At 47.4% G+C, this 24344-nt stretch overlaps 1 protein-coding gene across 1 annotated transcript in view; it reads right to left on the bottom strand.

The window, feature by feature from the left end:
- LOC121594241 (ecdysone-induced protein 74EF-like) overlaps positions 1–24344 on the bottom strand; it is a 188682-nt gene that overhangs the window by 58884 nt on the left and 105454 nt on the right. The window contains 1 exon segment of the mRNA XM_041917300.1: positions 8854–8871. Coding sequence (XP_041773234.1) covers positions 8854–8871 — 18 coding nt within the window.

Genomic DNA, 24344 nt, shown 5'->3' with positions numbered 1-24344 from the left:
ATGCGCTTCCAGCAGCAAATGTCCCCGCGGGGTCGGCACCTCATTAGCTGTGTCATTACCCCAAACACACACACACACACACACACACACACACACACACACACACACACACACACACAAAACAAGACAATTGCGCTCGCTTTACGTCACTTTGCATAATGTCGTGCAGATGAAATTTTGGGCCTCTCGGTACTGGGGCCAGTGGCTCTTTCTTTCGCTTCATTGGCAACATTCGCAACATGTGGCGCTCTTCAGCTCTCCGTTTTCAAGTGCATGCGTTCGTGCGTGATGTGCCATGATGTGTGTGTGTGTGTGAAAGGCATTATTTAATAGGCCTCGGTCAGTTTTTTTCAAGCTACACGAACGTCCCTCTGTGTGTGGGTATAGTTTCCTTTGGTGTGTGGTTGCTATTTTTAAAAACTATAACCGAACCGGCAGATTTAGTGGGGACGTACACACAAACACGCCTGATGCGCTTTGGCGAGAACGTGCGCGCGTGTTTTTTGCTGCGCGCGCGCGCTCGCTTGTGAGTGTTTCCGTGGCGCAAGAAGTTTGAAGTGCTCGCAAGCTGACAAGCGTCGGGACGGGAGAGCTGCTCCAGCAGGCTGTGGTGCCATTTGTGTGCTGCCACTCTCGGGTGTATTGGAGAAACGTGCCATCGTGTTTTCCTAGTGTGGCATAGCATTAGGAAAGGGCTGGGTGAGCGGAGGTTCTGGATCAAGTGGGTTTTGCGCATAGATCGCGAGTGAGCGCGCGAGCGCGCGCTGCGCATGGATGTTGGTCGAAGTGGTGAGCCACGCGAATGCAAATATTTCAAGACACTTTGGCATTCAGGTGGAGGAATAGCGAGAGAGAGAGAGAGAGAGGTTCGTTGCTTCATTCATACGATCGTTTGCGAATGGCGAAACCGTTGCTTGGGGAAGGAGGAAGGTCATCAGCGGTTGAGCCGGATATGTAGCTGATAGGGAAGAGACATCTCTAAGTTCTTCTTTTCCTACAAAAATTTTTTGGAGAAGATCAGACACTAATTCTGATAACTTCATTCAAGCAAAGATGCCCAAGGTTGTTCCTCTAACACAAACTTCCAGTTAGAAGAACACACCTCCTGAACATTGTTCAAGTACCTGCCAATAAGATCTATTTTATAGCGCTTTACGACCAACCAACCCACCCACTCACCCAGGTTGGCAGGCTGGCGCCACGGAAGCACGATCTCGATCTCGCCCAACATTGTTTACCGAGCGTTGCAACACATTAGAGCATTAGAAAGCGCAAATGTGTGTGTGTGTGTTTGCGCTAGCGCACGGGCGTTTTGTTTTGATTGCTCGTGCTGTCCGGCGAACGGGGCTCAAACATTCTTATGTTTATGAACTTGCCACTGTGCACTGGAATGGGAGAATGTGCTACACTTGGCAGTGGCTGAGGCGTGTCTGAAGGTGAAGGTAAAGGCCACCGTTTTCTTCCGTTTTATGATATGCATCCCTCGAGGCAGCTAATCCCGGCGCTAATCGATGTACTTGTGCCTCCCCCTCCCGTGGTGCAATCGGACAACTGTTGAAGAGTTTTCAGGGGCAGAGAGAGAGAGAGAGAGAGAGTGTGTAAAACGTCCCACACGTGGATCAATTTCCTGGAGTAGGCAGTTGCGAAGCGATGGAGAGCAGCCAAAGCGTTTCGGTGTGCAGGATTAGCAAGGAAGCGGATAAATTAAGAGGAGGCACTTTAGAGGAGAGGCGTTATCATCAATTTATGGTACACCTGATGCACCGGTTGCTTGCACGGGATTGTCGGGGAGAGGTTTTATTGCATTCTTGGACGGTGTGAGAGCATGAGCAAGAGTTCTAAAATTAGTCCATATTTCAGACCAAAAAGACGTAAAACGGGTTCAAACCTAGAATCGAATCGAATCGAATTCGCAAGCGTAAAGTAGATCGCGTTAGTACGCTGCTTCTAATGTCAACTATCTCCCTCTCTAATTGACATTCTCCCCTGACACACTGGTTCGCTAACACTTCATTAAAGCGCCATTCCGGTAGCAATTTTATGCCATCCTGTGTGTGTGTGTCTGTGCCAATGCCGCTTTGAAGGTAATTTCCGTACCTCCATCCTGAGTCACTTGATTCAAGAGTACTTCCACCCCAATAGCAGACAGGCTGCAAAGAGAGGCAAAGGCAAAAGGTGTTCTATTTCCAGCGCCCCGGCAAAACGGGGGAAAAAGCACCGAAATGTGCCATCTTGCTGCCAATTGGGGCGTTTTGGGCGGGTTGGGACGCTGTCCGTCGCATGTCGTGTGGTGGAGGAGCTCCAGTGGTGGTGCAGACAGAGGTGTGTCTGAGTTATTCCGCGAACCTTCAGCTGCAACAAACGCCACCGACCAGGTTGACGGCGGATTGGCCACTTCCGCCTGCTGCCGCGACGGCTTGCGAGCGATGTCGCCCTTTAAGGAGAGAAATTATGTGTCTAATTCGAGCGTTTTTGGACGAATGATTCCACACACAAACGAGAGCAAGAGAGAGGGAAAGAAAAACACAAACGACTCCTCAGTCAACTATAAATAACACTCTAGCAAGCCCCGTCACACACGCTGGCTGGCTGGCACGGCTGGATTTGGTTGGAAAAATGTAACGAGGCCAAGGTGCACTTGTGCGTACGCGCCGCAATTTCCTGCCCTTACTGTCTGTGTGTGTGTGCGCCGCGGGTAAGCGTGACAGTTGGCGGTTTCACTGTCAACACTTTCCCGCAGCAGCAAGCATTACTGGTTGGAAAATCAGTGGCAAGATCATCACCGTGGAGCGCAATGACGAGGAAGAGCACCGATCATGAGACGGCCGGCAGCATTAAAATAGCATCGATGCAGTGTGCAGTGTGGTGCAGTTTTTTTTATGATGCATTCAAAAAGGGTGGTCTAAGAGAGGTGGGGTGGGGGGGGGGGGAAGATACTGCGAAACCATGCACAAACCCTGCCAACCCCTTATGCGCGCCGCGAACAGAAACAACAGCATCGCAGAAGGGAAAGTGGGCGCCGCAGCCCGCTGAAAGCGGAATGGCTGGAAAATGGTTTTCCACCGGCAGAGGATGGTTTGGGAAAGCGCAGCAAAATGCACTCCCCTGGGGAGGTGTGGGGAGGAGTATCGGGGGCTGCCGACAGGAAAAGATTTGCGCAAGCTATTGAATGGAAGGCGCACCGGCGCATCGGGGAAGGCCAATTATGTTTCATTCCGGCTCCGGATCAGACCCGATGTTGGTAGCTGGCGGATCCGGTTTTGCTGCCCGAAGGCACAGTCTCCTTAACCGTGCCTGTGTGTGTGTGTCGTCGCTGGCAGGAAAGACGTGTGTCTTCTCTCTTTTGTTATGGTGCGCACGCGATTTTGCGCAAAATGGGAAGGAAAAGCAGCAGCAGCAGGGAAAGCCGCACAGCTCGGCGATACGGAAAATATGGATGGAAGCGATCTGTCGGCATATCGCACGCAATGTGACGTAGGGCTGGGGCGTGAAAAGTGCCTCCAAACAGCAAGCCAGCAAGCTTTCGTAGGAGGGGCAAAAAGGGAAATTGATCGGACTGGCTCGGGTGGAGTTGTTTTGATCGAGTGAAATGGATCGCTTTCGTAGAAGTTGTCTTGTAGTTCAGGTATGATGATGATGATCGATCTGTAACAAGTGTTTTAATTGATCTTCATTGATTTTGGAACATCATTTTATGAGCAAAAAATTGTTCATTTATGTTACAGGGTTTTAATTGACTCCTTCTTACGTGAAATGAACTTAATGTAGCGAGAATTGGAATCTATAGCACCCTTGTTGGACAAATCCAACAGGAATTTCCAAAATTCCAAAACGGAATCCAAAAAGGATGCCGTAGAGTCCAATTTCCATCATATGAAGTTCACTTCGCATAAGAAAGAGTCAAGGAAGTGTCCCACAACTATGAGAACCCCTGGAAAACCCTGTGTCATGAATAAAGCTTTAGAAATTGGCTTAAAAAACTATTTATAGCTAGTCTCAAAATCAAACGTCTTGATAAGGCATCGTTCAGGCAAGAATATCACGTTCCCAACGCACCCGGATTCGCAGCCGAACACGAACATAGAAAATTGAAATATATATTGCCGAGGAAATGAATGTTCCGTAAGATGACAACATCTCCCCAACCCGCTCTCCCTATCCCACGTGAGAAGTGCAATCTACGGCAGCACTGCGTTACACTGCAATGATCTAACAATCGTTCCTTTCCATAACACCCCCCACCCCTCCCCCCCCCCTCATTCCGTTCTATTGCAGCTGCCAGTGTCTCCCAGCCGCTCAAACATCTTCCCGCTTTACGAAAGATTACGAAACGCCGCGAGGAAGCGCTCGATTCTCTGTCCGAAGCAGGAAGGCAACACACTCGTTCCATTCCCTCGTTCCCCATCCAGGAATGTGCACCCGCCAGCACAATGATCTGTTAGCACATACTGTTGCTGTTTCTTCTTCTTTTTTTTTTGCGCAAGTTCTCGGGCGCAGGAAAAACGTCTCGCGCAGTTGCGAAGAATGCAAACTATCCCTTGGCGGGCGTGCGCTGGGGAGACGGTTTTGCGGTCGGAGGCTCGGTTTTGTTGACGCTCCCTGGTCCCGGCCACACACACACACACACACACACACACACACACACACACACACACACACACACACACACGCAAAGCTAATCATAGTGATCGTGATAAATATTTGCCTTTTGTCATTTTTTTTATTGCTCTTGTCATTCCACTTGCTTGGATCGTTTGCGCAATCACCTGGGCTTGCAGTGGTGGAATTGTCGCTTCCGGATAAATTATCATTGACGGTGGGCCTCATGTGTGTGTGTCTGTTTGTCTGTGAGCAGTGCATGTTCCTGTGGGACCAGGCAGGCAGTCGCCTTTCAATCGAGACTTTTTAAAATAGACCAGCAAATGCACAAAATAGTACAAAAAAAGAGGAAGGAAAGATGAAGACAGGAACGTTAAAAGCGATTTGTTTCGTAGGTGAAAACACCTGCACCTGGCGATTGGTGCAGCGCTCATGGCCCAATGGCCAATGGCCAAAACAGCAGCGCACGGTGGTTTTGCGTTGCTTGGCAGTGTGTGTGTGTGCAAGGGTGTTTGTTTGTGCTCGCTTCCCGAAATTTCCCGCCCCGGGGGTTGGTTGCATTTCACCGACGCGCTCCATCGCCAACCGTGACTCACTCACGCCCATGTGAGTAGGATCGATGCAGCATGTTGCCTGGCTGCAGGAGAACAACAGTCCCACGGTGCTGCTGCTGCTCTTGGCATCGATTTGACATTTGAACACGACCGGATTTTGTTTCGTCGCCCCTCGGGCTTGTTGGTTTTCCGCGCCACTCGCTCGCGGGCGGGCAATTTGTGTGTGCGGCGGCAATTGTTTACAAATACTGACAAAACGGCTGTAACGGTCAGCCGGGAATAATGTTGTTCCTGTGGAGTGTGGAGCCTCCATCATTCTTTGCACGCAAAGGGAGAGCGGGAAGGCGCTATGCATGTGCGGGGTGGTAGCGCGATTGATGAAGCGCCGGTATGACATTTGCCTGAAGTGTGCTGAGGGAACGTAGAACGATGGAGTGCTTTAATCCGGGTTGAGCGATAGTGGATGGGTTTCCATTTGATTTGAAATTGAATTGAAAACGGCGCAATTTGTTTCGCATTGAAGCATCAAGGCATTTGAACGTAAAGAGTAGTTTGCATTCGTCAAGATGAATTGATTAGAAGGTACAATATTAAGGGCTCTAGAATGAAAAGAACTTCTTTTACAGCAACTCAAACATAATTTACTCAATCTTTAATCCAAAAACAAAAATTTGAGTTTATTTTTGATGAACTTTAGGTACATTTTTGCCATTTAAGTTGCCTGAGCTTTAAGGTGCTCCTCAAAAGAGACGGTAGAATTCCCTAGTACTGATCCTGAGATCTCGTTCAGGTCTTGTAACTAGACCCACACGGGACCTGGAACTTGTTTGAGGCTCGAAATGAAGTATTTGTTCATGTGCATGACAGAGAGAAAGCAGAAGTAATTGTTGAAATTATCGTTAAAATGAAATCTTACATTCAGTCTGCTATTTGCATGAAATTCTATGCAAAGCAACTGCTATTTCTGTGCGAAGTTTAGCATCCACACGTCAGACGATTCCCAGCTTCTAGGAAATTGTCACACGATCGAGCAAAACCGCGCTAAAAATGAATGATCCACACTGTTGTGAAATCTTTCCACCCCCAAAAGGAAAGCCAAATTAAATCCCCTTTTCCTCCCATTATAATCGTTTGCAATCGTTGTCAGTGCGAAAAAAGCCCCCCCCCCCCCAGGCATGTGGTTTTTGGGGGATTATCTGTCCCTTGTGAAGAAGCGTGAATGGTCTGCTGCTGCTGCTGTGTGTGTGCTCAAGTGTGGAAATTCATTCAAAATTTGATTCCACCATCATAACGCGAGCGTCTTTGATGGATAAAGTAACTCTTTGCAAAAGCACGACAGCAAAACGATTTCGGGCGCTATTTCTTCGAACACGAGTATTGAATTAAATCGACTTGCTCGACGCTTCTTGCGCGAGAAGCGTTTACTCTTTACCCTCCCCCTTTCTTATTAGAAAGAAAAACAACCACACACACGCACACACACTGGGTTTGACACCACGTCCCCAACGTCACAACATTACTCACGTAGTCGTTGGGCGTTTCGTTGCGTGTCGTGGCGATCTAAACGAATTTACTCGGCGCTGCGCTGCCACTAACGTGTGGTCCTCATTGAGGGTGGTCATCATTTGGCTGTTGTTTGTCTTCCGACCGTGTCGTAGAAAAGTGACAAGAGCAACACTGAGCCAAAGGGAGGGGAGTCCGCGGTGCGATACGGCGATGCTCATTATCAGCGCGCGCGAAAGCATAATCGCTTCCTTGGGGGGAGCGAGAGCATGTGTTTTACCTTTTGAGAAGCTGCTCATTATCGTTCACCTTTTTTTTTTAGCTTTTTGTCTGACAGCATTTGGTCATCCTCCTCCCCACAGAGCAGAAGTTGTTTGTCGCTAGGAAATGGTTTATTTTATTTTACCGTCCCTCGTTTGCTGCGTGTCTCTTTCACGCGAATCGGCTTTGCCTTTCCGCCCCAAAGCGAGCCAAAAACACACGAGCATCGCATTAAAAATAGCGCGGAAATGGGGGAGAAAACACAGCCCCCTCTCGTTGCATAGTTGAGTAAAGTATAAATAAATCTCAACGCGAGCAGCGGGCATGAAACGGAAGCGCCACCGCCGTGGAAAGTCGAGCACTTTTGCACGCTGGCCGTAGTGTAAAGAATGTGTAGGTAGGAACGGTTTTTTTTGTTTTTGTGTTCTGTTGAGTCTCGGCGAACCACACATGAAGTTCTTTCTTCTGCCCGGTAGTTTTGAAGAAGTTTCCCGCGCTTCCCACAAATCAATCGCCATGCGGTTTCGATCGAGCCGATTGTACGGTTAATAATTTGTCAGCAAATTGTCGAGCCGGTGTAGAATAAACACGTTAAAGGCACACTTCGGAAGCGACTCGTTACGGCGAGCGAATCGGGCAAATTATAATTAGTCACGACCGCACGATTGTGCCAATCGCTCATACTTTTAACACGCACAGACACACATACACACACAGAAATGCCTTCCAAAGTGGTAGCCATGGCGGCTCCGAAACCGAAACCGAAGGCCTGGAGTCTGCAGCTAATTTCATAATTGTCATAATCTGGCAAGATTGCAGTCGGCCGATACGCGCGAGTCGGTCCGGTCAGTGTTTTTGCCCGGTCGGGGCTGGTTGTCTGTCTGCCTGCCTGCCTGCCCGCTGCTACTTCTCCGTGGCGGTGTGCTTCTGGTGTTCAATTAAAACGGCATGGTCTAGAATTGATAGATTAGCGGCGTTAGTCGTCGATCGTTAAGGGGCAAAACGGGCGAGAGTTCAAGCACGCCGACGACGGTTAAACGGTTGACGGTTCGTCGGTTCGGTTTGCCCCACTGCTACGGGACACGACCAACCCACCAACCCCCCCCCCCCCCCCTCACGCAAAGAGCTCACGCCGCGTGGAGGGTGATATTAATTTGAAATGACTATTTAATGAAGCTTCGAATAAAGACACCGAAACCCGTCCCACAGCCCACACGGGTGGCAGGGGTGGTGTTTTAAGCTTGCGATGAATCAGCGCGAGGAGGACGGGGAAGGCGGACCGTCGAAAAGGAGTTTTTTTAAATGTGTTTGAAGCCAACAGATTAAACGAGGGTGAAAATTGTGCAAAGCTTTTGGCTGTGTAGTAAGAGAGAGAGAGAGACACGTGCACATTACTTTAACTACTTAGGAAAAGCATGGAGGACTTTTATATTTTTATTTTTTAATAGGAACTGGCCCATTTTTAGCACGAGCTTTGATTTTTAGTCAATTTGAGCTGAGGTCGATGAACTGCTTTTTCATTGGAAAGAAAGCAAGAAATTAGGACCGTTTCATATTCAGAGAAATAGCCTTCCCAAAGTGACACGAGCGTTCATTCGTTACAAATTTCTCATTGGACCCGGCATGGACCTCGGCTCGGTGACGTCAGTGGAAATACATTCTTACTGGAATGTAGCAATTTAATCAGCGGAAGATGAATGAATTAATCATTGAGCATGATTTGCCTCATGGCTTGCCGTGACAGCTAACACATACACAGCGAGACGTTGTTTGCCAGCTGATATTGTGGACGCTGTGTGTGTGTGTGTGTTTTCCTGGTTGGCAATATATCTAGCGCAGTTTTGCTCACATCTGTCCCCGATCGATCAGCCATTCTTGCAACTTTGAATAGTTTGGATGAGGCAAAAATCGGCTTAATTCCTCCCGTTTTGCTTACCTTGATATTTGATTTCATCTGAAAGGAAAAGAAAAGAAGAACTCAATTAGATAATGAAAACGTGTTTCTTGAAAGAGTTATTATATTTGGATCAAAACACATGAATAAAAACAAAACAATCTCTTTCGACTACACCGGTGCCCTATATTTATAATCAGCTCCGCAAATAAACCCACCGTCCCCTTCAATTGCGTCAGTAAGTCAGTCAGTCAGTCAGCCAATCTGTCTGCGGGTGGCACACTATCATCCCAGGTGCCCTAAACAACCACCCAGAGCAGAGCAGCTGGGAGGGAAAAAAGCACCAGAAAAAAACAACCAAAACCGGTCGTATCTAATGCGATACTTTTTGCACCATCGCAAACAGTAACAACTTTCCCATAAACACGTCTTTAACCGTGCTGCATTCGCCCCAGCCAAAGGCTCGACGACGGTGATGACAATGAAAAGGGAAGATCAGATATCATCGCGGGAAGCAAAAGCCGGCCCCGCGACACAACCACCAACCGAACTAGACCATAAACATTTGCAAACAATTTCCCCACTAGGTGCGAGTTTGGAGCTTGGGCCTCTATTGGCCGTCCCCCGCTGCGGCACGTTTTCCACCCTGGATGGCAGTTTTATTTTCCCCATTGCGCTTCGCTTCTTGTTCTGGGGGGGCCAAGACACGGTGCACGGTTGGGGGAAAATTATGGCAAAACAGCCAAGGGGGAAGAGATGCACCCCGTAGCCCACCCGTAGCTGCCAAGCTGCATTCAATAGAAAGCGAAACGCGCACAGCGGAAAGAAAGAACGAAGGAAAGTGTGATTTGGTGCCTTCAATTGGAAATGACGGAACTGCACACACATACACGGAGAAAAACAGATGAAAAGAGGAGAAGAAAATGCAACCTGTCTTGCCTCTGTGAGTGTGTTTGCTGCGATCGATCGCTTATGATTAGCCGTTTCGCAATGCAATGCATTTATGTCGTGCGCTGCATCTCTCGTTCGCTGGTCGCATGCTCGGGAAAGCGCGCTCTTCGCGGACCCGTCCCTTTTGGTAATGAGTTAATTGTTCGAGCGAAATGTACCGAGGGGTTTCAGATGGGTTGGGGAAAACAGAAAACACACCCCCCCCCCCCCCCCCCCCCCTATAACACCGCCTGGCAGCGGCATGCAACGAGGAAAGTCGATCGCGTCCAAAGCGGAGATGCATTTTTCTTTTATTGCTGCGCTTTTCCATCGCTGCAAGCTGGTGCAAAACGCACCGGGCGCGCACTATCGTTTACACAAAACTGGGAAGTGAAATGCATCGCTTTCGGTAATGCACTCCACCGAGTGCGTGCGTGCAAGCGTTTAGAAGAATGCAAGTGCGCGCGCGCGTGTATGAGTGTAATTAATGTATGCATCTACCTGTAAAAGGGGGAGTTTTCTTCTCTCCCATCAATCGAAGCTTTTTTTTGTTATTTTCTTAGTATCATGTGGGTACAAAAAAAAAGCTGCGTGCGTGATATTTTTGAATAAATAGGTCACACAACATCAAAACACCCATCGGGCACAATTTCCTGATGATGCTGTGGTTGGCTTATCCGTCAGGGTCAGCGAATCCCCCCCCCCCCCCCCACCCATTTCGAAGGGCACCGAGGGTTGCCCGACGACAGCATAATAAAGAGCCGAACTGAAAAGTTGTGTTTTTTCTTCAGACCCTTTTACACGCCCTGTCTTGTGCAGTGCTGGGCAGTACGGGCGGGTAGTAGATGGTTCCGCAATCCGGACAGCCGTCAAGCAAAAAAAAAAGTGGCTGACAGTGCGAGCGACACCGTTGATCCCCGAAAATAGATGGTATTGATCTAGATTCCAACTGCCACCAACGGTCACTATTAGATGTATTTACACACACAGATAAATACACGTGTGTACCAGTCACTGCTAAGGAGGAACATGCCACCCTTGATGAAGAGATGGGTTGGTGGATAATTAATAGTGTCCCACTCAATTGGGGTTAGACCGAAACCAACGCAGCACAGGGAGGAACATGTTTTTATGTTGCATAAAAACGAGGGGAGTGGGGGAGAGGGTGGAGGGGGGTGGGATCGTGAACGCATAATTTCGGCAGATGTGTCCACCGAGATGGTGAATGAATGGTGTACCTTTTGGGTTGACATGAAAGTGTCGTGCTTTAGAAACACAGCAAGGAATAATTTCGTGAAAAGTTATAATATTAACATACTTATAACAAAAAAACAATATTAAACTTAAAAAAAAATAAAATTGAAGTAAAACAAATGAAGAAATTGGAAGTACAGTAATGGATTTCTGAAAACAAAACCAAAGAAAGAAAAAAAAAGAAAACACTAACACAAGAAAGAAAGGCATGAAATCGAAAACCAAAAACAGCAAAACAAACGAAAACAAGGAACAGAAAGAACAAAAGATACAAAAATGATAAAATCAATGAAAAGGTAATGATAAAATGGTAAAGAATATGAAAAAATAAAACAAAGTAAAAAAGGAGGGAAAAAGAGAAAAAGGAGAAAAGGAGGTATTCAAGAAGAAGTCTGAAAAAAATCTACAAATCCTTCAAACAAGCAAAAAGAAGGAAAAGAAAGAACAAAAGATTAAAAAAATTACAAAATAATAAACAAGGTAATGATAAAATGGTAAAGAATATGAAAAAAAAAAATAGAAAAAGGAAGAAAAACGAGAAAAAGCAAAATGAAAAAAGGAAAAAAGAGGTCTTCAAGATGAAATCTGAAAAAAGCTTTGAATCTTTCATTTTAACAAAAAAATAATAATATCCTTGCCAATTCTTTATGTTTCTAAACGCACCTACTCCTTCTTGGTATGAAATTGTGTAATACTTCATAAAGATCCTATGAAAACAACACCCACCCTCAACCCACACACACTCTCAGCCCAACGATGAGAGTGCCAACATGCCAACCCCTTCACGTCCCAACAGCGTCCAACAGTCTGTGGGGGTCGATCAACACGTCTACCATCGCCCCAGTACCTTTGACACCTGTTTATCGATCCATCTTCCATCACAGCAGCATAGCGCACCAAGCGCAACAACAAAACGTGCGAGCGGACTGCAGGCACTAGAACATGTCTGCAAGGGTTAAACACACACACACACACAGCCAACGGGCCAAGCGACTCATTCATTTCGACTCGTACAAATGTTCTATTTTAAGCTGTGTGGCAGAAAGTAAAAGCAGCGACAAGGAGTATTGCAGGGGTGTCTCCCTTTTTCAAGGGGCGAGGGAATGGCCTTCCGGTTCACCGGCTGTACCGGATCGAGGATTGAGCGTAGGGTGGGTGGGTGGGTGGGCAAGATTGAACTAGTTCGCTACCAACTGCGGGTGACATTTAACGTCGTCTGCCCAGGAAGCGTCTCGGCCGATGAATGGTAGCCGGATTGCTGCTTAAACCGATCCCATCCAAAGCGATGGGGCGGTGCGGATCGGTTACAGCGAGTGTTGGCGATGGTGAATAAATACAGGCGACGGCGCTATTGCTCAATTACGCGTACGCCGGTTTGGTTTTTTTGAGGAACACTTCGCCGCCGACGGTGACGGTCACCTATTTTCGGACTTGGAAGGCAAACCCCGTGGAGTTGATCGCTGACCGATCACTTTAACAGGGAGCGACCTACCGCACGCACAAGCAAAACACATCAATTGTCATCGGGCCGCGGGTGTGTTTCCGCTTTCAGGCATTGGTTGGGGGTGGAAGCATGTTTCTTCCCCTTTGGGGAGAAGGAAGCAAACGAACGTGCTCTGTGCGAGAGGAAAAACTGTAATGTGGGTCAACCGTGGTAAGCGATGCTAATCTAATGAGACACTGCATTTTGCCTGCATTGCATTGGAGCTACACCACCCGATCCTCCCCGAAAGCAATAACGTCGTAGTACGTAGTACGTGTGTTCGTCATGCACGATTGGGTTGATTTATGAGGCGCAAAAAACAACATAAAATAAGCTAAAATGAAAGCATTTCGGAACCCTGTGCGGCTTAAGACAAACGGAATTGATTGCATTTGGTGGGTAGCGATTTGCGAGCGCCATGTGCTTAGTTGAGAGTTTTGTTTGAAATCAATTTGCGGTGTGTGTGTTGCGCAAAAACGCACACACATCCGACGCAATCCGGTGCGTGATTAATGCGGAGGGCGGATGGCGAGAAAAATACCCACTGATTGCCGGCTATTGATGTGTGTGTGGTGATAATCATTGCATGAACTTTACAGCCATTTTCACACACACACGCGCACACCCTTATGGCACAGAACTTTAAACGGGGAAGGAGGAGGGAAGGGGACATGTCTGTCTTGCTCGTCAGCAGCGTAAGGCACACTCACAGGCCGCCACTTCATCAATCATTTTTCCATGAGTCTTGTGGCGCGCTCGCTCGTCTGGGCATCCGGCTCCGGTGGGCCGAGCGCTGGGTGCGGTCAAAATGGCAACGTCTCAATTAACGATCTTTTCGTAGTGAAACCCATTTCCAAGGCATCCGAGGAGGGGGGGGGGGGGGTTGGGAAGGGATTTCGGTTCATACCGGGCGTCTCCATGCTGGTAAATGCACTTTAACTTTGACGATCGACGATGTCTGGGGCTTCAGACAGTCGCTGGTGATGTAATGAGGCTTTGATGGCATATGAGAGGGATGCAATGGAACTGTTGGTGGTGGTGGAAATCGAGCGGGAGGATTTAAGTCATTCGTAGGTGCAAAAGCGATTAGTGGCGGGAAGTTGCTTGAAGGTGTGAAAATGTCTTTTTGATTGCTTTTATATCATTTTTTTTATTAAATATAACAGTTTGTATAACACTTTGAATAATTATTACAGCGGGCTACACCTGCAGCAAAGTGAAAGGGAAAATGGTGATCAATTAGGTGTTAAAACACACTCCGCCACACTTACCCCACCAAATCGTTTCAGTTTGATTTATTCATTTAATGTTGCAAATGCAATACCCAAAGCCCTGTTATTAAACACTCCAGTGCGGTTGGGGCCAGCATTACCTTTTCTTTTACACCGCGAAACTGCCCCTTTTTACACCGATTCGGTATGAAGTTGGTCATCTTTAAAGCAAGCACCCCTTCAGGTCTTCAGGTGAATGGATCGCCACCGGTTGAATGGATCGTTAGAATTGTGTCCCTCTCCTTGACTGCCTTTCTTCTTCTTCTCTGGTCCACCATTTTACCCACCATGGGCAGTAAATCAAGCATGCTCCATTCTAAACTTCTGCAGGAGGCGAGCCGTGGCTTTCTTGGGTAATCGAAAGGACATTGATAAATTGAATTTCGTATGAATGGACCACTAATCTGTGAAGGTCTCCAGACGACACCTTAGGGTACACGGGGGAGAAAAAAGGGCCGATCGTGGATACGAATGGAGGCACAGGTAGAAGGGCTACTACTACTACTGTATGATTTGCTGATCGGGAGCGATAAATTATCCGCCCGATGATCAGTGGCATTATGCAAGATGGGTGGGAATTCAGTGTAATGAAGTGTGAATTAGACGTGGAGTGTGTGCATTAAGATGTGATTGGACGGTCTGCTCTTACTAGAAGCAACATAATTTCATTACTTCTTGGCTTGTTTGTGTGTTTTATGGAGCTATAATAATGCCCTTTTTTCCAGCCAAAAAAATAATGTTAAATAATTAATGTTGGTGAAAGTTCTTCCTTCCTCCGACACCCGTCAATCGATTAAGCTAAACGAACGCTCGCCAGTTGCTGTCAATCAAATGTAAACAGTGTAAACCACAGCCACCCCTTCAACCGGGAAGGAAACCGGAAAACGATTGACCAACTTCCAACCTCCGGTGACCCCGATTCCAGCAGCCTGCCAGTCGGCAGCAGCACAACCGCAAGCCGGAATCTACGAAACGAAAGAGAAACGTCAACCGCTCCCATGTGAAGATGAAAGTGATGGCTCGGCGTAGCTGCTGCACTGCACTGCATCGCTTTTCTAATGCAATTCTTGCACCGGTTCGCGTACACCGAGCGGAGATGAAAGTGAATCAGAGCAGCAGGAGGCGCTGCAACCGGGTATCACCCCTGCTGCTGGTGCTTGTGATCCACTTTTCACCAGCAAGCACAGTACATGGCATTGTGCGTGCGCACAGACACACACACACACAGACACAAACACCGCCGTAATGACGTCACGATGCAGCTCGCTGTGAACCGCCTACTGCGCTTCTCGGAAGACACTCCGGAGCAAAAATATGCGTGAAAAGAAAAGTTGCTCGTCTCTCTCTCTCTCTGCTCAGTGGAAATGGGTTGCCCTACACGGAGCAGTCGGAAGCTTAGGCGCAGACACGGGAGGAGAAATTGATCATCGTCACACACAAGTATGGCACCGGTTCTCCCTTTTCCAAGGGGTGCAGGCAGTAGAAGGAAAGTGCAATTTTCTTGTTTTTCTGCTGCTGTTTTAATTAAGTGTGCAATTATGCTGCCTTTCATGCGTACAGTGCGTGCCGTGGTGTTATCTTTTTGTTTCTGCGGATGCAAGCGTTGAGGGGGAAAGTAAAACCGCTTGAGCAGGCGTTAACAACACAGGTGGAATGATTTTCCTTTTCTCAGAGAAGGGAAATATATAATTTAATTTCATGTTGTTGCTGCTCGCAATCAAATGTGTTCGTTCTATTTATAAAATATTCAATTGATTATAACATTCAAAACTGTTCGACTTGTCTAAGCTCTTTCAACAGTGCTTAAGCTGTCTCTTAATCTTCTAACCATCCACCCCGATTGCTTCACAGTCCAGCTGATGCACTGATGGAGCCCTGTTGCATTAATGGCTTGCCGTTACTTGCCGGCCCGCGTATACGCCTGTGTGAGCAGTACGCGCAAATGGGAACATGCACGAGTATGTACCCATTTGAGCATCGACAGAAACGTCTTAGCTTCCCTTCGCCCCTTTGGCACCAACCACGAAGCGCGAGAACCACGATTGTCGAGCGTCAATCGAAGGTGGGCGCAGCGCAAATGCAAACGGGACGCGACTGGCGCGGGTGTCGACGGGCTGCTGCTGGGCGTGTATGGTTTGCGCATGCGCACCAGTGCTTGATTTGAATTCAGCCTAGACCTAGAAAAACGGAAAACCCATAATAACCAATGATGAATGTTAAAGTGATCTTTATCTCTCACGCTGGCACACTGCAGCGGTCTCTGTTGCGGTTTGGGATGTTCCATGCATCCCCGGGGGCGGTGAAGAAGTGCCACAGAATCGCACCAGACAAGCGTTTGTCAATTTCTCGCAAAATTTCGCTCTCAACGATGCCAATACACGGTGCGGAAGCTAACAGGAAGATTTTGGTTGCTGCTAGCGCAAAGTGTCACATTTTACGGACCATAATTCATTCAATCTTGCGAGCGAGCGAGCAAGCGGGTGGTAGAAATTTGAGACCACGTTTCCTCTGCCTTGCGGTTGTTCTGGCAAGAGAATCTGGGCTAATGGATCCCGAACGGCTTTCCGCGATTGATGGCGGCCGGTGTTAGGGTGTGCTTTTTTTTTTTTTTTTTGGTTGTTGCTAATGTATGCCGTAAATTTTGCGCCCGCCGTGTAATTAAACGCATTTTTCTCTCGCCTGCAATTGACGGGAAAGTGCAATTATCGGTGACAACGCAATGTAGGGATGTGGGTGAAATATGTTTCACCCGCTTGATGATTCAACGCTCGAGCTGTTGTTGGAAGCAGAAGGGAGGAAGCAATGTTGGGCAATTTAAACGAAAACGAAAGAAATGAAATGTTTTGCTGTTTAGCTGACAACGAACTATTTTTGTTGTCTTTTTGCCATCAAAATACGCAAAAGTTGAAGCGTTTCTTGTACCTTTAATAGCTTGACAACTATTTGAAAGATTGTCTTCTTCAAGTATTCTCCCAATCAACTAAAAATGGAGTATTATGGCACTAAGCTAGCAAAATCAAATGCAAAATAAACACCACCAGCCACCGACGTGTGATTCGCAAATGCGAACGCAAACGCATCTCGCCGCCCGAATGCAGATGTCCCAATTTCCTGGACATATTTTATTCCATTCAATCCTCGCTGCGCCCTCCCGTATCGCCGTAGTAAACCCATTGAAAAACAAACAACGCGCGTCATCTTTACGAGCGCCAACGATGACAACGATGGTAATTTTTCAAACGTCATCTGCCGCATCCGGACGCATTTCGGCACGCATATTCGTCGTCGTCACGTTGCAGAATGCAATCTTCCCTCCACTCCGGGAGAGCGGCACTGGTGTGGACCGTTCTGCGGCATACATCTACGGTACCTACGCGGAACACATCAGCGATACTCGACTGTTTTATTAATAAAAATCACATCCACACTTTTGCAGCTCATTTAAACGGTCCGTTGCTTCTCAGTGCGTTCGCTGCTTTCTGATGCTGGCTAGGGGCTAGGGCTTTTATATTGTACAAAATGAGCAAAAAACACAACACAAAAAGTGCACACAGTGTGTGAGGTTGTTGCGATGTGCGTGTGCAGGCGATACAGATGCAGCAGCGGTTCGAAAATGGTTCGATTCGAATGCTACCGTGCCGGGGAGGAAGCGATGACGATGACGATGACGTGGTGGGAACAACAAGCAAGAAGGGGGTTTGGCGAACGTGCACTATTTATTAAACAATTAGGTCATTTACACTAGATAACCATTCTTTGGCGCCCTTGTCGCCATGTTGGTAGTGGAAAGAGCGCACAATACCGATTCATTTGGTTCGATGATGTACGTAAATGGTTACGGATGCGCCGCGAATTGTGATATTCTTAGCACACGGATGGGTGTTTGGGTGTGTGCAAGCACCAAATACGGGGGACGGGATGGGTGGGAAGTGAGAATATGAATTGATTGATGTAACTGCTACCACGGGAGACAAGACGGAAGTGAGAGAAAAAACGGTGTGATGTTTAACAAAACGTAAATAAGATTATTTAAAATGATAAATTTGTTTTGATCTCTTAAATCCTTGAGGAAAGTTTTGCAATAGCATTGAAAACGAATGCCCTGATGACCATTCAGGATGCAAAACAGGTAAATTGTGCAGTGGTTCATACATTCCAGAAGCAAAATGGCTCTTTATTGTATTGCATATAAAATAAATTCCAATAAATTCTATTCAAACAAGTCATTGCGACAGCAGAAACATCAAATAAAACATCCTTCCCAGCGCCCCTGAGTCCTCTTTGTCGAGCAAAAAACATCGAAAGGGGGTAAAAAAAAAGAAAAACGAAACAACATCCCATAAGCAGCTCGCGGGGAGGATGGTGCAGATTGAGCGAATTAATTTTTATCACCCGTACGCTCATCGACTACGATTAATAAATATTCGTCCAAATGCATCGCGCTGCCGTTCGCTGCCTGCTCCTAAATGGCGCACTGGGTAAAAGAAACGTGCCCGTCCTTACTAACGGTGGGAAGGTGGAAGAGAGAAGGAGAGAGAGCATTTCAGCGTGTAGGTTTGTCCGCTGCAACGGCACGGCTAGAGGCAAACGAACTTGCAAATATTTCTATTGCCATCATCCCACTTGCCCGGGTGCGAGGGAGGGAAGCTGCAAAGGCCCTCCGTTTTTTTCCATCCTTCTTTCATCGCGGGCACGATTCCGGCAACCCCCGTCGCCGGGTGCAATGGTTCGGTAATGAGATCAATATTCTGGCACGAGGAAATACTGGCAACAAAGCGAAGCGAAATTAGTGAACCGAAGTGATCGGCAGCCACGTACGCAGCCAGCCCGATAGCGTGACCAACTGTGCGTCTCCATCGGCTTTTGAGTTTCGAAGCGTCGGCGCGCATTTTGCTTCTCTCATTTTGAAAATAAAAGCAAACAAATCATATCCGTATAAAGTTTCATCGACCTGTCACCGGCCCCTAATGAGGATGGCGGGGTGTGCGTGCGTGGTTTTAATCCTTGCAAACCGCGGGCACGGAGCGGCTTAACGGGCTGACAAATTTGACCCAAATTTTTCGAAAAACCCGCTCCAAACGATGGTCGTGTGTTGTTGTTACACGCTGACGACGAAAAACAAAGCGCTGCCTTCTTGTTCCGAGAAGTGGGGAGGAGATGTTCTGTTCCGCGTTTCGTGTCTCCCACCAGTGGCGGTGGTCTCCCTACGCGATGCATACGCGATTGAAAGGAGCACGGGTGGAATGGCGCGATGTGGCGTGAAAACTGAAAACAGCTTGTCCCCAGTCAGGCGTATCAATTCGCGCACTCAATCATGGCGCACGCAGATCGTGTAAACACACACACACACACACACACACATAGGATGAATGGCGATCGCCAGCTGCATCAGGTCGGTATGAATGGGTGGGAATTGAAATTATGACTAATGGTGTTTGTGTGTGCGCGCGAACGAAAACAAGGAAGGGACGGGATTTGTAAAAGGAGAAGGCGAAACGAGAACAGGTACTGATGGAGAGGATGTAATTTTTTAACGAAACTAATTTTGCATCGAAAATGAAATCTAATTCCTTGCATCAAGGCACCTTCCCCTCGTCCGGAGTCATAAAATCTAATGAGCAGTTTGACGATCCGAATCCGAAAGCATATAATGATGATGACCCACTTTACAGCTCGTCTGCTGCCAAACGGATTTTTGCCCATCGTCTGCCTCCCGCGAGAAGACGCTTCCAATTTAACAGGCTGGTCAGTTGTTTATTTTTATGGCAAAACTTTGTGTCTCGTTGGAGATGCCCGCTCCCTTTGCCGCGCGCGTTGGTCGCGAACATTATCTTCAATAAAAAACCACATCACTTCCTCCTCTGTCCCACTCATCGTCTAGGATGCATCGCGACTTGGGGGCCCCCAACTCGGGTCGAGGAGGACGAGCAGCCGGGAGCGGGTTTGTTTGGTTTGTTTTGCGCTTTTATAGGTGACAGTTTGGGATTTATCCAGCCCCATCGGTCGGGATGGTGCAAAAATCAAGGCGGCACGAGACGCGAGTCGTAATTTGCAACCACACACACGCATGATGGATTTACGCTTGCGATGGTGCCTGCCGCCCGCTTGCGCTATGCCGCATTGACCCAGTTAGCGCGATGGCGGCTCTAAACACTGCAAATTGCAAGCAGGAATTTGTTTGTTTGGGGTGGGGTGTTTGTTACTATTATTTTGTTGATTTGAATGCATTCGCAAAGCGTGGCTGGCGCTTTATTTTTGGAAAAAGGAATTGCAGACTAAAAAAAAGGGTGCCCTATACACTGGTCTTATTTCTTTGCGATAGCCGCTCTTTTACGATCATGTGCCATCACGTGAAGTGATGTAGGTGATGGCGTTTACAAGCAGCCGGCCAAACGCTCACCTTCGCCACAATGCTGGCTTATGTTTATTCCATCCCACCGGTTCGGGCCGGGGATTGCATGTTTTATGGATAGGGCTCCACGAGTCCACGAGTCCGCCCCGGTACGTATCGACAAACAGTCTCAATCAGCGCGTGAACCCTTCGCGAGGGACAGCCAACATAAAAAAAGGGTCCAGCAACAGCAAACAAAAAAAAAAAAAAGGGAGGCGTTTGCAGACGCTTCCAATCCGGGGAAGGATAATACATCAAACAGCTGATTCTGTTTAGGGCGATCATTCGCCGGGCGCGTGTTGCTGTGCACTTGAACAAATCAATACAGCGCGCGTTCCGGGCTGATTCGGCAAAGGTGCAAAGACGCAATACAGGACAGTGGACATGATTATTCATGTGGGGTTTTTCCCCTAATTTTGGAAACTAAAAATAAGCACCCTCACATCGGCGATAGGTGTTGCGTCATTAGGCGAAGGACAATGCATTATATATATATATAAATGGATGAATTCATTTGCCGGCGTCTCTTCCAGCTCATTTAATAACATAAAATAATGAATGAAGGTACAACCTGATCGGGTTGCTAAAGTTACACAACTATCGCTGCATCATCTAATCGTCCTAATCACAAGTCTGCATCCGGATGTACCAAATGTAAGCGAACCGATAAGCGAGGCTCCTTGCCCGAGTGCTCCGACCGCGGAAAAGCAAATGCAATGAAAACGGACAAAAAAGCGCAACCGAAAACAAATCCAGCCCGCTTCGCCTGCCCGCGGTTTGTTTGCACAATTCATTCACCTTTTTTCGAGCTTTCGAGCGATCGAACCCGTGGCCCGGTGGGTGGCGGTGACGTGAGTGTTAGCAACGCTAAATACACTGTGTGTGTTTGCAATACATGCAAGATTTAGAGGGGGATGGAGGAGTCGGCCGTTGGGGTTTTGCTTCCACTTTGCGAAAACGTGCCCGGCGGCAGGAGGTTAACGATTCCCCGTGCCGTGCTCGGGAAAGGAAATGCAAATCTAAACAAATGTGTCTCTCCCGACGACCCCACAGCAAGGGAGGGGAGTTGCAATTCACCCCAGTGCAGCGAACTCGGTCGATACGGTGCTGCACTGTCTAGGATGCAAATCCAACGCCACAAAGCCACGGCGAGATAGGAAGCTTTGTTTTTGGGGGATGTCAGCAAAAAAAAAAAGGAGAACAAGCACACCCGAACGGGGTAAGTACACTCGGTAGATAAGGAAATGATTTGAATGAATGAGTGGTGGAGATTGCTTTCTTCTGGAAGTCGTGTTTCTTCCCCTCCTTTATCTGCTGATGCTGTAAAGATGCGTTATTTCTTTCTTTGTGACTGGGCCAAAACACTGGAGCTGAATCGATGCTAGCGAATGATTACGATCAAAGCTTCTGTTTCTGTGCTCTCGGGTACACTCGGTGACGTGATGGTACAAAGAAAAAGCGCCAAAGTAGCGCCCTGTTTTATTGGTTTTGCTTTGTTTGTTGCTCAGCTGTATGAAACGGTGCACCGAACGCTGCAGATTGTTTTATTGCACAGAATGAGAGGGACAGCGATACACATATTCCAGGGAAATGTCACCGGAAGGGCTTTCGTGCAACGATCTCTTATGAGCGAAAGCTTGGATTAGAATGTTGCGTTTCACACAAAGAGTTGTGTGGTTGTGAGCGAATTGTATTGATTCTTTACATCGCAATAGCAAATCTAATAGGTATTTCCGGTCATTGCCATTACCTGTACCAAAGTAACTGTTAGGAGGCAGTCGTCTAATGTATGAATAAACAACACACAGGGACAACATCAACCGAGCTCCCACAGTGCATTTTCCATTTGTCCTTTCTGCGTCAGAAAAATTGATACTAGCTATAAGTGGATAAGAAAAACTTATAAATTGAAAATCAGAAGATGAAATAGTCAAAAAGAAAGGAAAGAAGAAGAAGAAGAAGAAGAAGAAGAAGAAGAAGAAGAAGAAGAAAAAGAAAAAGAAGTAGTAAAAGAAGAATAAGAAAAAGATGATGATGATGAAGAAGAAGAAGAAGAAGAAGAAGAAGAATATATGAAAGACTAACATTGAAAAAAACATTCAAATCAAAATTGAACTTGAAACAACGACAATAACAATAACAACAAATAAGTAAACATAAAGGTAAATAGAGGAGTTAATAAATAAATAAGTAAATATATGACTAAATGAAAATAAAGAAGTAAATGAATACAACAATAAACTTGTGGCATTATAAACATAACTACCTAACGAGCATTGTAAAATAACAAACAAACAAATGTGCTAAAAAAAAAGGTGAAAAAGTGAAACATCAAATTTTACACCTAGCGACCACCGACACAGGCAACAGTAGACAGTGATGCTGCAGCATATGGTCAACCGCCGGATAGTTGGCCCCTCGCGGCAACCTCAATCTCACACTCCACCTCGACTCGACATTCCTTCTTCCCAACAACTCCCTCCCAACCTCCCCCCTCCTCCTGCCGAGCAGAAATAAAGAGATGAACCCCAAAAGCCGATTGCGTGAACGCCAACGGCACTGCACACTGCACTGTTGCGAGCTGCTGTCCGGTCCGGTTCTCCAAATACACACCAGCGTACTTGTACACACACACACACACACACACACACACACACACACACACACACAGACACACATTTGCGCTCAGATTCTTTGGAAGACGTTTTACGGTTGTTTTTTTCTTCTGTGTGTGTGTTTGTGCACAAGACGGTCAGTGTAAGTAATAGCAAAAAACGAAAAAAGAGACGAGAAGCATCAGCAAACGGCCAGGTCGAGTGGGTCGGTGGGCAGTGCAGGGAGGGGGGACAGGGCACATTGCAGCAATGAGTGGCAATAGCAGAGTGCAATAGAGTGCTATATTTATATACATTTATACCGCGTCTCGTAGTGTAGTAAATACGCTACTTGCTGCTGCTGCTGCTGGCCATCGCTGTTGCGCTGCACAGTTCGACGAACGAATTCAAGGCTGCGATTGCTTGCTGCGGTGCGCGCTCTGTTCGCAATGTGTGAGCGCGCGCGCGAATTCACTTCGGCTCGGTTCGTCGTCGCTGCACTTCGGCATCGCTGCGCTGGTGGCTGCGGTGGCAATGCGCGGCGGCGGTGGCGGCGTTGGCAGCAGCGTCATCAACGTCTGCTAGCGAGCGCACTCTGCGTGTGTGCGTGGGCTTCCTGCCTTCTGCGATCGCGGTCGCGGTCGTCTTCTCGCGCGCATGTGGTTGTTTGCTGCACGCGTCTCTGCCCCTTTTCGGCTTGATCTTCCTTGATCGCCGTTCTCTCCCTCTCTCTCACACACACGCTCTGACCTAACACGATCAGCTCGCGCTGCAGTTCAGTTGCAGTGCATTTAACCTCCTTGTGTTTCGTGTCCCGTCTTCTCCAGCAAGAGGTTGATTTCAATCAAAAAGCGATCATCATCATCATCATCTCAGCGTTCGTCTCCGGCGCAGCGAACATGATCAATGAGATCAGATGCATCCGATTGGGGAGGTGGCGCGAGGAGGGTTGTTTGAGATGGGAACGAAGGAAAGGTACCCCTGAAGGGGTTGCGGTGGGCGAGGAAGAAAAACGAACGATACGGGGTCCCCGAATGTGGCGCGCTGATTGCATTCGACTATCGTGCGGTCAATGGCATGTGGTCGATGCTGCCACCAAGTCCCAAGTTACCTTTTAATTTATAGAGCAATTTCGTTGACCCTGGAGCGATAAGACGACAAGCGCTAAAGAGGTGCAACATTACTGAGGGTCTTTTTTTTGTTAATTTTTGCCCAGAAAACCGAGAAAGTGAGCTAACTGTTTAACTTGGAATGGTTGTTTGGAGTATTTTTATGAACTTTATTTAACAAATTTTGCAGTTTTTATGTTTCTAATCGTGTTAAGACATTAACAAAACAACGGAACAAATCAAGAAGTAATAAAACCATTGTTTGACTGACCATCGTTTAATGGATCACATGGATCGATCTCGCTCGGTCTCTGTTTTGGCTCCAGCATGCAATCTAAACAATCAAATCGATTAATTGGCAAAGGGAAAAAAAACATCTCACAAGCGCCGTGGTCCAACCAGCAGGAACAACCCCAAAGCCGTCCAAAAATTCAAGGTTCCTAAAACGACACGCAAAAAACCAGAAACACCAAAAACGGACACCGACCAGCACCAGCCAGC

The sequence above is a fragment of the Anopheles merus genome, chromosome 2L (assembly GCF_017562075.2).
Source record: "Anopheles merus strain MAF chromosome 2L, AmerM5.1, whole genome shotgun sequence".
In the NCBI taxonomy this organism is placed as follows: Eukaryota; Metazoa; Arthropoda; class Insecta; order Diptera; family Culicidae; genus Anopheles; species Anopheles merus.
Note: the sequence above shows the minus strand (reverse complement) of the source record. Positions and strands in the feature narration are given on the sequence as shown.